Here is a 15,402-nt window from a genome sequence, read left to right as displayed (position 1 = left end):
TCCATGGGAGCCGCCCCGCGAGACGCCGTTGCCATGGCAGCGGCCGGGGCACCTGGCTAGGGTTTGCTGGGCTTCACAGGAGCGGCTGGCGTGCCAGTCAGTTCCATGAGCCGACCAGATACAGGGGCTGAGGCTGCGACGCCGGAGACTGGTGAGACGTTCTATCTACATCACCTGCTGGACGCCTCCCCATTTACTCCACTGGCCCACCTTTCCTTTATTCCACTGGCCATTTCCTCGCTTCCTCCGACCCCGCCTTTCAAGGCCCCAGCTCTCTCCAATTGGTCTCTCACTTTGGACAACCCTCTCGGGCCCGCCTCTTCAAAGCCCCAGCTCCTTTCTGCCTTATCCCCCTCTTTCGCTTCAGGCCCACCTCCCCCAGGGCGCCTTCCCAAGTCCCAAGCTGTAACTATCTCTGGTCCCTTTTCCCCTGGGTCTGCCTTTTCTAGATTCACTCCCTGCCTTCCCGCCCTCAAGTCCCACGGACTGTCTCAAATCGGGGCAGCTGCTTCAGATTTCACCCCCTCGCTCCCACTTATACCTCCCTGCAGGCTACTTTCCTCCCTTCCCTGAGGCACTACTTGAATCCCGCCCTTTTTGCTTTCTCTCCTCCCTGTACCCTCGCCCCTCCTTTCCAACTCCTGAATGCGGGCCAGCTCTGAGGCCTTGTCTGGACTTCAGTTACCTCACCTGTGAAATGGGGGCATGATAGGAAGAGATGCCCTCCCAAGTCTCCTTCCTGTCTCTCACGCTCTCTCTCTCACACACACCCCATAGCTGTTTTATGTCATTGTTGTTTATTATTCATGTAGAATCGTAATGATATCTAGAATTTATTGAACATTTACCATGAGCCAAACCCTGTGTCAAACACTGCACGCATTACAACAGTTATTTCTTATAGCAACTTCTTTGCAGAGGAGTACAATGAATCTCAGAGTTGGTGGAGCGGGAACCCAGACCCAGGCCATTCTTACTCCTTTACTAGCACATTTGCTTATTCCTTTGTCTTCACACGATTTTTCAGTCTCCCCAGGGATCCAGGCAATTCACAGTCCTGAGTCAGAGACTGATAATTGCCATATACGTGGTTTTAGAGTTGCCAGAGTGTTTTCATGGTGGTGACCTTGAATCTCAGCAGGCGCACTGGGTTGGGGGGGGGGGGGAGGTAGGCACAATCTTTACCAGAGGAGTAGGGTCCTAGGGCTCAGAGAGGGAAGAGGCTCGAATGCTGAATGGGAATGGAGGAAAGGCTCCCTCCCTTCTCTGTGAATGAGAAGTCCACCTTGAGCTTAAGGGAACTGAGGAGAGGCCAAGTTAGCTGCCCCTCCTACCGCAGGGCAGTGTCAGCTCAATTAGTACCATCACCTATGTGACCTCAGGAACTGTGCAGGGCTGGCAGCTTCAGACCAAGAGTTTCACTCAAGACCCAGGAATTAGAAAGCCGGTGTCAAATGCCCCTACACTTGACACACACCTAAGTGGTTCTCAAACCATGCTGATATCTGCAAATCCCCAATGTTCCGAAGAATTGACATAGGTAAACTTGGCTATTTTTCAATGTCGCAGTTTCGTCTTGTATACTCTTGCTTCTTTGGCGTTTGCTGGTGCTTATCAGAACTGGAATCTAACAGGAGTTGGTATCTTAGATGGCCCCAGATGGCAGCTATAGTTATTTGAGGGTGAACAGGTCAGTGTTTCTTGGTGTCTTTATAAGCGAGCTCCTGAGTTCCAGCACCTCCTTCCAGGGCAGGTTTCTTGCTTGCTTTATTCCCATCCTCCCTTTCCAAAAAGGAAAACCAGGATGTTTCCATCTGTTTTTTTTCTGTCTGTTTCTGCCTCATTTCTTGGGGACATAAAATCTCATGGGTGGCAATATCTCACTAGAGGCAGTCACCAAGGCAACATATATGTATGGGTAATGGGCCTGTGTGTGCGTGTGTGTGTGTGTGTGTGTGTGTGTGTGTTGTGGGGTAGATACTCAGGGCCCTGTGGGTAAGACTGATAGAGCTGACACACCCAAGATTCGCTCTCTGAAGAGACCCTCAGATATAGATGGTGGTTCCTTGTGGACAGGGCTCCGTGTGCCTTGCTCTGTCCCTATTCTTGACACAGTGCCCAGCACATAGTAGGTACTCAGTCACCGTTTGCTGAATGAACACACAGGATCTGGCCCTCTACACCTGCACTGTGCAATACCATGGCCACCAGCTCATGTGGTGGGACATTTGAAAATGGTGGCTGATCCAAACTCAGATGTGCTGTAAGTGTCAAATGGACACTGAATTTTGAGACTCAATGCAAAACAAAATAAAAAATTAAAAAAAAAATTTTAATCCCCTTAATGACTTTATATTGATTTCATGTTGAAATGATAATATTTAAATAAAATATTAAAATTAATTTAGCTGTTTTTTTCTTTTTCCTTTTTTTTTTTTTTTTTTTTTAACTTTTTTAATGTGGCCAGGAGAAAACTGGAAATCCCATATGTGGCTTCATTATATTTCCTTTGGCCAGTGCTGCTCCAGCAGCAGCATGGCCTGAGGACAACAGAGATGTTGGACTCAAGAATCCCAGCTCCCTGAGTGAACTTAGGCTAACCTCCTAACTTTCCAGAGCCTCAGTTTCCTCATCTGTATAAAGAAAGTGGTACACAGTAGGGAAGTGGTACACAGTAGGTCCTGTGGTCAGAACTAGCACGGTTGAAGCATGCTGCCTATGCACAGTTTCAACTCAGGTGACCCCACCTGCCTTTTCCCTCACCTCATTCATCCAGCCTGGAACAGTCTCCTTCTTCTGGGACAGCCTCCTCCCTGTCCTCCGATAAGCTCTCCCTGAGTGACCGCTCACTCACTTTTGCCTTCATCCATTCCCAGGGACTGAAGAGCTGTTTGGGGCCAGCCCTGCACTGGAGACAGGAAGCCAGGTACCTGGAGGAGCCTCTGACTCTGAGCCTTAGGCTGGTCCGAGAGTTGGGCAGGCGCCCGTGCAGGCATCCAGCTCCATAGGCAGTCACCTGCACAGAGGTGAGAACAGGGTACAGTACTCTGGGAGGCCAGAAAGGCCAGCTCAACCCTTGGGAATTACCCCTGGGTACCTCCGAGCATCCCAGCACCTGTGGGCACAGGCTGGCCCTCGGGCCCCTTGGCCCAGGTGGCCAGGTGATACCCCAGTAAACTCAAAAGACAGTTCATGCACTTGCAGGGAGACAGACTGCTACTCACAAATAATTACTCAAATAATGATTCAGTGCTGGTGTGGTGATTGCTGGGATGGAAAAGAACAGGACACTCTGAGAATGTGTAACAGGGGACTTTACCTGGCCTGGGGACCTGAGGGAGGTATCTTATCTAGAGGAAGTATGGGGGGGGGGCACATTGTAGGTGGGGAGAAGCTGAGGTCAGGGCAGGCCATCCAGGGCTAGAGCCTAGGGAAGCAGTCCAATCTTTATGTTGTAGGAAGCCATTCAGGGGTTCTAGCTGGGGTAGAAGTTGCCTTTTTAAATAATCACTCTGGCTGTCATATATAGAATGGGAGAGGTGGTGCTGGGCAAAGGGAAGAGGGTGACCCCTCGGAGGCTGTGGTAGTGGTCTGGGGAGATGGTGAGTGTGGAGCAGTGTTGATGGACAGAAGTGCTGGGTTCTCAGCATGGTTTGGACATAGGCTTGGTAGCACTTGGTACTGGATGTGGAAGTAAAGGAAGGGGAGTCAAGGAAGTGCCCAGGTGCTCAGTGGGGGTGCCATTTTCTGAGATGAGAGAGATTGGGGGTTAGAAACAGGTTGAAGGAAGAGAGGTGTCATGGTTAGGCCTGGACTTCCCGTGGGCCCAAGGGGCCATGGTCTAAATATTGCCCAATAGCCCTTGCCGGGAGGGGCTGTGGTGTAAGGAAGCACTTTCTGATGCTGAGAAATGCACAGGGTGGGGAGGGACCAGTACTCAGCGTGCACAGGGCTGCCCAGCTCTGAAGAGAGTGCTGGCTCTGACGGCAGGTGCCGGAGAGCAGAACCCCTGAGGCGTGCAATGAGCCATAGGACGGGCTGGGACAGTGTCACTTCTCCACCTTCTGAGGCAGGGGCCATGGGTGGTTCATCCAAATCACCGTCTTCAGATGTCCATAGACTCTAAAGATGGACAAGAAACAGGCTGCATGGCCCGCAGGGGAAAAGGGGAAGTACAGAAAGCCGTGGCTCCAGACAAGGGTGACCTTTGCTGCCGTAGCTGCTAGTAATAGTCGTCACAATAATAATAGTCACTCCTGCTGGAGAACTTTGACTGATGCCTTGCCCTGGACCAAGCACTTGACTTGGGGACACTTTCAAGGCCTCACAACCACCCAGCCTGGTTGGGAAGGATGTCCCCATCTTACAACTGAGGCAGCTGGGGCTCAGAGGGGTGCACTGACTTGCCCAAGGCCACAGAGCCAGGAAGGGCAGGACTGGGCTCTCTGTATCAATGTACAACGGGCCCCCTGTAGGATAGATGTCATTACAGAGTTTCAGGTTTTCCTCTCTTGTACCTTACGACTTGTCCCCCCCTCCCCCAAATCCATGTATTTTTAAATTTCTTTGTGCATTTTTTTCTTTTCTCCATTCAATTACTCAGTCATGCACTTGCCAGTGAGCACGTACCGTGAGCCAGGCCCCAGGCTGGCCATACTGGGCCTACCACAGTGACTCAGGTGGACTGAGGACCTGGCCTGGAGAGGGGAGGCTGTTCCAGCCGAGTGACCAGGGCCGAAATGGGGAAGCCCAGAGGGGTGATCTAACGCAGCCTGAAGGGTGCTCAGGAAAAGCTCCCTGTAGAAGGTGATATTCCGGAACCCTGAAGGAGAAGAGGAGTTAACTAGGTGATGGGAATTGGATGGGGGAAGCATAATTCAGATAGAGGGGACAGGCGGGAATAGATTCGGAAATGAGTGCCTATGAATGAGCTGCTCTGTAGCTGATGGTGGTTGGAGTGGTGAGTATGGGGCAAAGAGGGGGAGGGACGTAGTCAGAGGAGGTCTTTCTCCCAAGCGCCACAGGGAGTCCTGAGGGGTTGTTGGCCAGTGTGACGTGATCAGGTAAGGTTTGGCCCAGATCTGTGGAGCTGAAGTGGATGAGATTGGAGTAGGCAGTCCTGTGGCCCAGCTGAAGCTGCTGCAGTGATGTAGGCAGATGACGGTGGCCTGGTACAGCCCCAGCACTCCCAGACACGCTGTAGTTATAACTCTTTTCGTTGTCAGTTGCCTGTTCAATGGTTTGCTCTGAGAGGGAAGGATGGTAGGTACAGTCTTATTCGGATGTATCCACCCAGCATTTAGCAGGGGCCTGGCATACACAAGTGCCTGGAAGTACCTGTGGGACAATGGAATCAGCAGTGTAGGTGTGGGGCAGGGTGGGTGAGAGGGAGGCTGGCAAAGTCACCACAACCAGCTTCCAAAGAGCCTGGTGACCTGGGGCCGATAAGCAGACTTCTCCCCAGGGTCTCAGATGGACTTGAGCCTAGGAGCATCTGGGAAGGTAGGGGTCCTGGGAAGTTTCCTCCAGCAGCCGCCACAGGGCTCTGGCTAACGGGGGTCCTCTCTGCCCACCTAGGAGCCGTGAGGATGGCTCACCTGCTGGGCAGCCAGGCCTGCATGGACAGCCTGCGCAAGGACCTCACCGACCTGCAGGGCACCATCGTAGATGTCTTTTCCCGTGCCGGACCCGTGCGCTTTCCCTCTTGGAAGTTTCCTGACCGCGTGGCCTGTGACCTGGACATGGTGGCCCTGCTAGAACGCTATGACCATGTGCCAGGTGACACCGAGTTCACACAGCTGTCCCATGCTGTGCTATTGGAACTGGTCATCGACAGGTAAGGGCCTTGACCAAATCTGGTGATCTGGACAGACCGGCCCCCACCCCTTAGCCCAGGAGCAGCCTCGGGATCCCCCTCCAGCAGTGGTGATGATGTTGGTAACAATTATCACCTTTGACTGAGTATTGTCGGGGGCCAGGTCAGCTCAGGGCCCTCACAGGATCTCACCTTGTGTGTGTGCTGCGCTATCCTATCCTCTCCTCTGCTCTCCTCCCTCAGGGAGTTGCTGGCCACCATATTGCTCCTGTGGCACCCCAGCTCTGACTGCTGCCTCTCCGGCTGCTGCCAGCTTCTCCTCAGGGTTTCTGTGTGTTGGAGACACCACAGCTGCTGTTCAGAGTTTCCATCCCAGGCTTTTTTTCCTGGCGTCTTGTGGGCTGTGCTGTTCCCACTGCATGTCATGGGGCCAGACACGGGATGTGTTTTTCCAGATCCTGGTCCTGCTGGGAAGAGGCCAGTGGATGCCCCTGCACCCCCACTATTTCTACGTTATCATTAATGTTGACATAGCCGTTAGCCTTCCACTTCCTGGGACCCCAACCCAGGTTTCCTGTGCTCCAAAACCTTACACACTAATGAAGTCGTGAGGACCTGACAGACAGGGACCCCAGCAGCTTGGGGATGACCTGCTTGGGGACAGAGAAGCCAGGGTAACCACTTAGAGGCCTAGAGGAGCCCTCGGTGTAAAAGCACCATTTGGAACCCATGAGGGGCCGAACATGTAAGCACAGAATACCGCTTCCTTCCTCCTGGCTTTGCACATGCCGTGCCCTTTGCTAGGAGTGCCCTGCCCACCCCTTCCTGGTCTGGCCAAGCCCCATTCATGTGTCAAGGCCCAGTTTACCCATCCCCCTTCTCTGAAGCTATTGCTGACATATATTCTCCCCCCTCGCTGGCCCCCTCTGCCCACCTGTGGCTGAGTTTGTTGGAGCCTCCCCTGGGATTCTATGTGTGTACATAACTCTTGGCAGAGACCGCTGGGTCTGAGACCTAGAGCAGCCTGGAAACCCTGGAGGGCAGGGCCATGGTCACCGGCTCAGGATGAAGCATTTGGAGGAGGCGCTCAGTTCGTGTCAGGGATGGGATTATACACGTATGACTAAGGATGAAAGTAACGCAGGCAGCACAGCAGTCTCCCACTGTATGAGCACACAGACTGCTCTGTCAAGGCCACGCTTTGTGCTTTTTCCAGGTGCTTTTCCGCCCCCCAGTGTCGCTCAGCTGTCCCCATTTACGGAGGAGGACAGTATGGCCCAGAGAGGGGCAGGGCCTGGAGGTGGTTGGCACTTTTTCCCCCAGGCCCTCTCTGCCTAAGACCCAGTGGTTTTAGGATGACCCCCCTGCACGTGAAACAAGAGGTCACTTATCTGCTGGGGTTGTTTTATAAACACAGTATTTCTTCCTTTCAAATAACCTGGTTCCCATGCAAATGTAAACTTACCTTTTCAACAGCCCATTGCCTTAGAATTAGGCCCTGACTCTCATTTGGAACTCCACGGTCAGGATAGAGACCTAGTGAAGAGTCACTCCACGTGTCTGATGCCACAGAAGCACCCTGCAGGAGAAGCCCCTGACTAGAATCAGAAAACTGCAGGGCGCCCCTGCCCTGCACACTCACCCTGAGGCTGTGGGCAAACTCCTCCCGTCTTGGGTCTCGGCTCTGTCTTCTGTAAGGTGAAGGCTCTGAGCCACATGACGTAAGGCAGCCACTCACCCAGCACTTTCTGAGCACTCAGGATGCAATGAGGCAAGGTCAAGCCTCCCAGAGCATCCTGGTCCGCTGGGGAACAGCCAGGCAGGAGTGCTGTCACCCAGAAGAGGCCCCCAAGCTCAGCTCTACAGGAGGGCTTCCTGGAAGAAGTGGCTCTTAGGTTGGGTTTGAAGCTGGCCTGGCAGAGCATATTCTAAGATGCTCCAAGTCCCTGATGCCTGGGCCAGTTCTCCAGAGCCAGAGGCTGCCGGTTCTAGGGCATGCGGGCACACTGGCACTGGGCTCTGCTCCAGCTGACCCTGCTGTTTCTGCCCGCAGGCTCCTGCTGCTACTTCAGAGCTGTGGGAGCTACTTGGAGAACCTCGGTTCAGAGCAGACAGTGCCCCCTGCCCAGGTTGCAGGGCCCTGCATGTCTGTGGGGCTCACAGTACGGCGCTTCTGGAATAGCCTGCTAAAGCTGGGCACGCTGTACCAGCAGGCTCCCCCTCAGGTGGGTCATCTAACCCCTGTTTCCCAGCTGTGATCACCCTCACACCAGTTCCCCTCCCCACCCCAGCTTCCTAGCGCACCAGGTGTGCACCGCATCCACCCCCCCCCCCCCCAGGAAGGTGTCAATTCTGGAGCCTCCCAGTCAAGGCCCGCGCAGCTTGGCAGTTAGCCACCTAGGCCACCGCACGTAGGTCTGGGCTACTGGGCTCTGCTGTTTGCACTGTGGGACTTTGGAAAAATCCTACCTACTCTGAACTTCAGTGTGTTCATCTGTACAATGGGAGTAATGCCAGTCCTTACCTCTCAGGGCATTGTTAGGTAATAGTGTTAGTATGAGCATCATTTGTTATGTGTTAGCCCATAATCCTCACAACCACCTAGTGGGAAGGACCACCATCACCATGATGGGGAGCAAACTAAAACTGAGAGTGACCACAGTGACACGAGAGCAGGCAAGTCCACTAAGCAAGAGCCCAGTAACTGGCAACTGGGTCTGTCACTGTTACTTTCCCACCCATGTATATGAATGCATTGAGCTGGGGGTGGGGGGGTGGGGCAGGGGCAGCAGAGAGGAGGCCTGGGTTTGGTAACCGGAGGCAGTGGAAAGAAAAGAGAGGGTTCGCTCTCATTGCCATGGGTGTTAGATAACATCTGAAAGACTGAGCATCAGGGAAGGCTGTCACAGAACTCCCCAGGGAAGTGGTCACCTCCAAGGCCCATCTCCCTCACCTGCTTTCCCTTTCTTTTCCTGACCACAGAAAAGGGCAACCCAAGGGGAGAGCCCCACCTCCAAGCCCACAGCCAAGGGCGAGCCAGCCAGGAGCCCTGAAGTTCTGACTGCCAAGTTCAAGTCCCCCTCCCCACGGCCAGGCTTGGCCCAGCCCTGCCAAGAGCCGGACAGCGTCCCCATCATCGTCTCCCTGCAGTCTCGAGCCAGGACCACTGAGAACACCAGGAGTATCCACTCCCAGACTGTGGAGACGGCCCTGGTGCCCTGTGATGCATGCACCAGCGTCCAGGGCAGCCTGCGGGAGGTGGGCAAGGTAGTCATTAGCCTGTGTCAGAGCCAGAACTTGCCCTCATCCTTGGGCCAGTTTCAGCAGCTGGTGCAGGACAGCATGGGGCTCAGGCCACTACCAGCTGCCACTGTGGGCCACTGGGCAGCAGAGCAGAGCAAAGACCTGACACGCCTCAGTAAGCATGTGGGGGCCCTCACTCAGCTTGTCGGGCCCCTCAGGGCCCAGCTGGAGGAGGCTGAGGGGCAGAAGGATGCACTGAGGAAGCAGGTGAGCGAGCTGGAGCAGATACTGCAGCAGGAGCAGGGGGAGCGGCAGCGGCAGGCGGATGAGACCCAGCAGCGCCGGGCCAAATGGGAGCACGACAAGCAGCAGCTGCTCACAGGTCTGTGCCCCGGAAGCCGGGCCCTTAGTGCCCGGGGCTCCGCGACAGCCTTAGTGTGGGCTCTCCCACAAGCAGGCCCCACGGCAGGGCTGCAGTACAAGTAGTTGGTGTGGAAGAAACCAGGGCTGGGGAGTGGGCCAGAGACGCAGGGAAAGGAAGGCAGCAAAAAAGGGTACACTTATCTAGCCATCCAGCAACTGGAGCTTCAGCCCATCGGGAACAGTGGAGCCTCTGTTATCTCCTTAGAGGGGCGAGAGAGCCGGGGGATTCATCCACTCATTCCTGTCAGTCGCTAAAGGTGACTCCTGGGGGAGTTCGCTCCCCTGGCACCTCCAGCCAGTAGAGTGGCCTCTTTGGCTTTGGTGAAAGCCGTTAGACAAAGAGATGCAGCCACTGGCACTACGTAGAAGTCAGCCAGTGCCCACTGATGTGAGGTCGGAGGGCTTTGGGCAAGTCACTGCCCTTCTGAGCCTCACTGTCACTTCTGTGGCGGACACTGAGGCCCACAGAGGTATACAGACATGGCAGCCAGCCAACAGGAAGCAAGGTGGATGGGGGCCTAGGCTTCCTGACACCGCTGCAGAGTTTACCCACAAGCCCAGGTGGCCCCTCCACATGGTGATGGCTGCCACCACTGGGCAGAAAGGCCACTGGCCAGGCCCAAGGAAACCTCTGAAGGGACTTTCTCTTGGCTGCACAGAAACAAGTGACCTCAAGATGAAGGTGGCCACCCTGGAGAGGGCGCTGAAGCAACAGCAGGAGACCACGCAGGCCGTGGGTGAGGAGCCCTGTCATACAGCCCCATACCACGTGCCCTGTATTCGGTGGTATGGCCGGACGAGTACCCTCTACCTCTGTGCCCTGGGCTTCAGGGGCAAAGACAAAGGGAACCACAAAGGAGGGTAAGCAGCCACATTGTTGGGTAATGACCCGAGTTGGGCTACCACCTTCTATTTTCAGAACCCACCTGGGGTGGGGTTCCGAGCCCCATTTTGTGGCTGATGACACTGAGGTCCAGAGACGTGCTGTGACACCCTCCTCCCACCCCGTCCCATCCTGGGTCAGAGGCAGTGCAGGGACTCGCCTCCAGGGCTCCCCTGTCGTATTCCTTCCCGCGCCTGCTCAATCCTGCAGAGACAAAGGCCCAGCAGCTGCAGGAGGAGGCTGAGCGCAGGGCAGAGGCCGAGAGGCAGGTGCAGCAGCTAGAGGAGCAGGTGCAGCTGCTGGCAGGGCGGCTGGACGGGGCCAGCCAGCAGATCCGCTGGGCCAGCACGGAGCTGGACAAGGAGAAGGCCCGCGTTGACAGCATGGTCCGCCATCAGGAGGTGAGACCCGGGGCCTTGCCACTGTCCCAGGCACCTGCAACATAGGCTGGAGGGAGCGATGGCTCTGGCGGGGGGGTGGGGGGGAGGGGATTATCTGTGTAAGGCACCTGCTCCCCAACACACACCCAGGTTTTGTTTTGATTCACCTTTGTGGAGGGTCTGAGCCCTCCTCTGATCCAGACACTGAGGGCATGGGGACCCAGGGACAGATAGTCCCAAATGAGGCCTTGTGCTGGAGGAGCTCCCCACCTGGCAAGGGCAAGCAGTTGTGCCAACCACATCTCTCCTGCTGGATGGCTAAGAGAGGCAGGGAAAATGCTGCAGGGGTCCAGGGAGGGACAGTCACATCTGCTTGTGGGAATCCACGAAGGCTTCTGGGAAGAGGTAGCCTTTGAACTGGACGCCAATGGCTGGTGATTATGCTCCATCAGCAAGAGGAAGGATAGAAAGGGCAGAGGGTGAGCAGGGGCCCAGGATACAGTTGTGTCCTGGGCAATGGGGTCTTGCAGGAGTCCCCAATGGGGCTGAGGGAGCGAATGACCTGTCACACCTGTCACCTAGAGAGGGGGCAGGTCTGGAGGCTATCCCGGCTGGGCGGGGGGCCACGACCCCAGGTAGAAGCCCTCAGGGTCAGGCATGGCCCAGGATGGGAAAGTCTTTCAACCCCAAGCGGGTGCTTTTCTCAGTGCCCTGCAAATAGTCACAATCAGCACACATCAGGTGGCTTCTGTGAGCCAGGCACTGGGCTCAGCCTCTGCAACCCTCTCATTCCTCCTCACCACTACAGTAGGAGGCAGATACTCTTGTCATCCCCATTTTATGGATAAGGAAACTGAGACTCAGTGAGATTAAGGAAATTGCCCAAGGCCACCCAGCTAGCCAGAGGTGGATCCAGGACCCAGAGATGACCTGGGCTGGTTCTTTTTGCTTTGCGCTCAGTGAGTGTCAGGAGTGGTGTGTTCCAAGTGACAGCGGCTGATGGGACACTGGAGACCTAAGGAGGAGAAGAAAAGCACATTTCCTAGAATTGCTCTCCGAGTGGAGAAGTGGGTGTGAGGCTGATAGAGTCAGCCAACTGCTTTCTAAGGGGGCAGAGTCTGCAAGCTGGGGGGCCTGGACTTGACTAGGATGGGGTGTGTGTCTCCCTGCTGCCTTCTTCCCTCTGCCCCTTGCCCTCCACATGCGTATAGTACAGCCTCCCCCTACACAGACAGATGCAGCACAAAAGGGAGGGCGGGGTTACAGATACTATAGCCTCCTTAGTCCCAGGTGGCTGGGCCTAGCCCCGTGGGCCTCATGGCCTCCCTGCCTGCCCATCCCGGCTCAGTCCCTGCAGGCCAAACAGCGAGCCCTGCTACAGCAGCTGGACAGCCTGGACCAGGAGCGTGAGGAGCTCCGTGGCAGTCTGGATGAGGCTGAAGCCCAGCGGGCCCACGTGGAGGAGCAGCTGCAGAGTGTGCAGAGTGAGAGGGAGCAGGGGCAGTGCCAGCTCCGGGCCCAGCAGGTAGGAGGGGGCAGTGGGAGGGTGCAAGGGAGACTTCCTTTTCACCAGAGGAGCCTCCAGCCAGCTGAGTGCCTGCGGGCCTGTCCCATGTCTGAGGAGTGGAGGGGGTGGGGTGTCCTCAGGGGAGCCAGGAGCTGTTCCTTGGGCCAGGTCTGAGCCTCTCTCCGTCCCAGGAGCTGCTGCAGAGCCTGCAGGGGGAAAAGCAAGGCCTGGAGCAGGCAACGACAGATCTGCGGTTGACCATCTCGGAGCTGGAACTGGAGCTCGTGGAGCTGAAGGAGCGGGAGCGGCTGCTGGTGACCTTCCCAGACCTGCACAGACCTGTCGAGGCCCAGATCCAAAGTAAGGGCCCTGGGTTGGTACAGAGGAAATGCTGGGGCCTGGGCCAGGCAGGACACTTGCGTCTGCAGCTCCCCAGCCTGCAGTGGGAGTGGTGGAGCCAGGCCAGATGGCAGTTTGGCCCCTATAGGTTCCCTACAACAGGCAGGGACTTCATGTGTTACCCACTCCTCTGTGTGGAGGGGGACACGGAAGCCCAGCGGTAAGGTGACTGCGCATCGTCACGTAGCTGTATCCAGACAGGTCTGGCTGCCTCTGCAGCTCGTACTCATCACCACGTCACATGCCAGTCCTTGCTCGCCTTCCCTATATCCCCTGTCCTGGCGTCTCTCCAAACCACACCATGCAGCCAGCTCTAGGGACACAACCCCAACTATCCAGTGTCCTGGACCACATGGCACTGGAGCGCTAGGGACCAGTCTCGACAGAGGACTGGAGGCCAAGCCACCTAGGTTCTCATCTCAGCCCCCCGTCCTCTAAAGCACTCATCCATCCACGGAGCCGTCGGGAAGATCCCCCGCAATGTAACTGGTCATGATAAGTCATCACTCCTGAGGGCTGACTATGTGCCAGGCACTTCTGTTGCCCTCTCAACTGCCCTGCTAGGCAGGTAGCAGCCTCTCTTTACAAACCCGGAAACAGGATCAGGGCAGGAAGGAAGCATCCATCCCCCGAGTGGTGAGAAAGAACGTCCTTGCTATATTCCTGACTCCTACCCAAGAGTGGCAGTGGGACTGGACAACTCGCTGTCTCTCTGGCCCTCTGAAAACAGCTGGCCTTGGAAGAGTCACTCTCTTGCCTATTTGCTAAGTCCTCACTGAGCTCTAGGTCCCTCCCAGCTCTCAAATTCTATAATGCTGTGGTCACCTTCCAGCAGGTAGGGGGACTGGGAGTGGGACAGGCCTCAGGAGAAGGAAGATGAGAGGCGAGGCCCGGTGCAAGGACGCTGCCAGCTCCCCTGTGCCTGCTGGGCCACCAACCCAAAGCACTCCCCAGCTGTCATGCTTACCCTCAGGTTTTGTCCCATTGGGCACAAGAGGCAGGCCTGGTGGGGTGAGGTGCCAAATAGTGTGTCCTCACAGGCTCCGGCAACGTCACGGATGACATGGAGAGGCAGGTACAGGCCAACGACATCCGCATCCGGGTCCTGCAGGAGGAGAATGGGCGGCTCCGGTCGATGCTATCCAAAATTCAGGAGGTAGCCCAGCAGGGGGGCCTTAAGGTAGGCAGCCTGGCTCCCTCACCTGAGGTGGCTGGCCCTTGGGGACTTGGAGGAGGCTCCTGACCCAGCGGAGGGCTTCAGACCCCACTGTGGGAACCTATTGAGAGCCTGCCTCGTGGGATGTGGCTTTAGGCTGCGCTGTCCGGAAACATCTTCCCCGTTAAGAAGGTGTGAAGATGGTACAGTACCTCCTAGCTCCAACCCTAGCTCTGGCCCTTTGTACTTTCATTCCCAGTGCAACCAGGAGCCTTGTCAGAAAGCAAACCTTCCCACACTTACTGCAGCTGAGGCGGCCCTGGAAGGCTTCCCAAACCCTGCCTCTTAGAAGAAGGGGCCATTGGGACAGGTTCAGGCCCTCCCTCCCCCTCCCTGGCTGTGACACCCTCTCTGAACAGTGGGAAGGGGACTCCTGGGACTTTCGGAGCTTGGGTTTTTTTATTTTTTTATTTTTATTGGGGAATACTGGGAACAGTGTGTTTTTCCAGGACCCATCAGCCCCAAGTCAGGTCGTTTTCAATCTAGTTGTGGAGGGCGCAGCTCACTGGCCCATGTGGCAATTGAACCGGCGACCTTGGTGTTATGAGCACTGTGCTCTAACCACTGAGCAAACCGGCCGCCCCTGAGCTTGGGTTTCTTTGCAGCTGATCCCGCAGGACCAGCTCTACGCCCCTCCTGGCCAGGGAATCCAGGGAGCAGTGCCCCCAGCCCAGGCCCAGAGAGCATCCCCAGGGTAAGTGAGACTTTGCCAGAGGCGGGGCAGACAGGGGCTGGGCTGGTTCCCTCGCTTACAGGGGCTCTTGTCATCTGGTCTTCCCACAGGCCCCTGGGTAGGCGGTACCTACCTGGCAGCAGGATGGCCAGTGCAGGCAGGACCCTGCCTGGCCAGCCCCGGACATCCCCACCTCGGCAGCCCTGTGGCCAGCCCAGCAAGTCCTCCCTAGAGGATGTGACCCAGTCGACCACATGTGCCCAGAACCCCATGCGGGCCTTGGCCAGGCTGAGGAGGAGACTGTCACCAAGCCGGGGCCAGGCCGGCCCTACACACCAGCCCCAGGAGCGGCCCATGTAGCCTGTAGTGGGGTGGGGCTGGGGGGCAGGTGGCTGGCAACCCACCCAATGTAATAAAGCCCTGGCCGTCTGCCTACAGTGACCTTGGCCTCACAGCACTGGCTGAGCCTGGGGCAGAGTCCTTCCTTCCCTGTCCTGGGCAGGGACCACTGAGTCCCCAGCCAGGCAGGTTATACAGCAGCAGAGGCCTGGCACATGGTGCATCCTCAGTAAATGGAAGCTTCCTGACAGGGGCAATGGGAGAAGAGGGCACACACCGAGGGCAGAAAGAAGCTCCTAACACCTGGGCCAGGTAAAAGGCAGCCTTTCAATCCCCATAGCAAGGGCCAAAGGGTAGCACGGACTCCGACACCCCACCAACAAAGGGTAGGGTCGGTGTAGGGGGTGTGCAGCAGAATGAGGGCAGCTCAAGGTAGGCCCCGTGAGGGTATCTAAGGCAAGAAAGGAGTCAGAGACAGGTCCTGGCTCTGGGCTCCTGGAGACAGGCAGAGGGCAGCAGTACCG

General features: G+C 56.4%; 1 protein-coding gene across 3 annotated transcripts; it reads left to right on the top strand.

The window, feature by feature from the left end:
- The first annotated feature begins 17 nt into the window (after positions 1 to 17).
- On the top strand, positions 18 to 14,980 carry CCDC157 (coiled-coil domain containing 157). Of its 3 annotated transcripts, XM_088800937.1 has the most exons (12): positions 72 to 151; positions 2,877 to 2,926; positions 5,578 to 5,836; positions 7,869 to 8,040; positions 8,798 to 9,440; positions 10,141 to 10,218; positions 10,575 to 10,765; positions 12,093 to 12,269; positions 12,443 to 12,611; positions 13,691 to 13,830; positions 14,472 to 14,560; positions 14,650 to 14,980. In XM_088800937.1, the coding sequence occupies exons 3-12, from the start codon at positions 5,589 to 5,591 to the stop codon at positions 14,897 to 14,899; spliced, it is 2,157 nt and encodes a 718-aa protein (XP_088657063.1). In that variant the 5' UTR covers positions 72 to 151; positions 2,877 to 2,926; positions 5,578 to 5,588; the 3' UTR covers positions 14,900 to 14,980. The 3 variants fall into 3 exon arrangements, with proteins under 3 accessions (XP_019598628.3, XP_088657063.1, XP_088657062.1); XM_019743069.3 differs by lacking the exon at positions 2,877 to 2,926 and having other exon boundaries at positions 18 to 151; XM_088800936.1 differs by lacking the exon at positions 72 to 151 and having other exon boundaries at positions 2,887 to 3,026.
- The last annotated feature ends 422 nt before the right edge of the window (positions 14,981 to 15,402 follow it).

Source organism: Rhinolophus sinicus, chromosome 9 (genome assembly GCF_057876585.1).
Source record: "Rhinolophus sinicus isolate RSI-liver-muscle chromosome 9, RSI-T2T, whole genome shotgun sequence".
Classification (NCBI taxonomy): Eukaryota; Metazoa; Chordata; class Mammalia; order Chiroptera; family Rhinolophidae; genus Rhinolophus; species Rhinolophus sinicus.
This window is presented reverse-complemented; position numbering and strand designations above follow the sequence as displayed.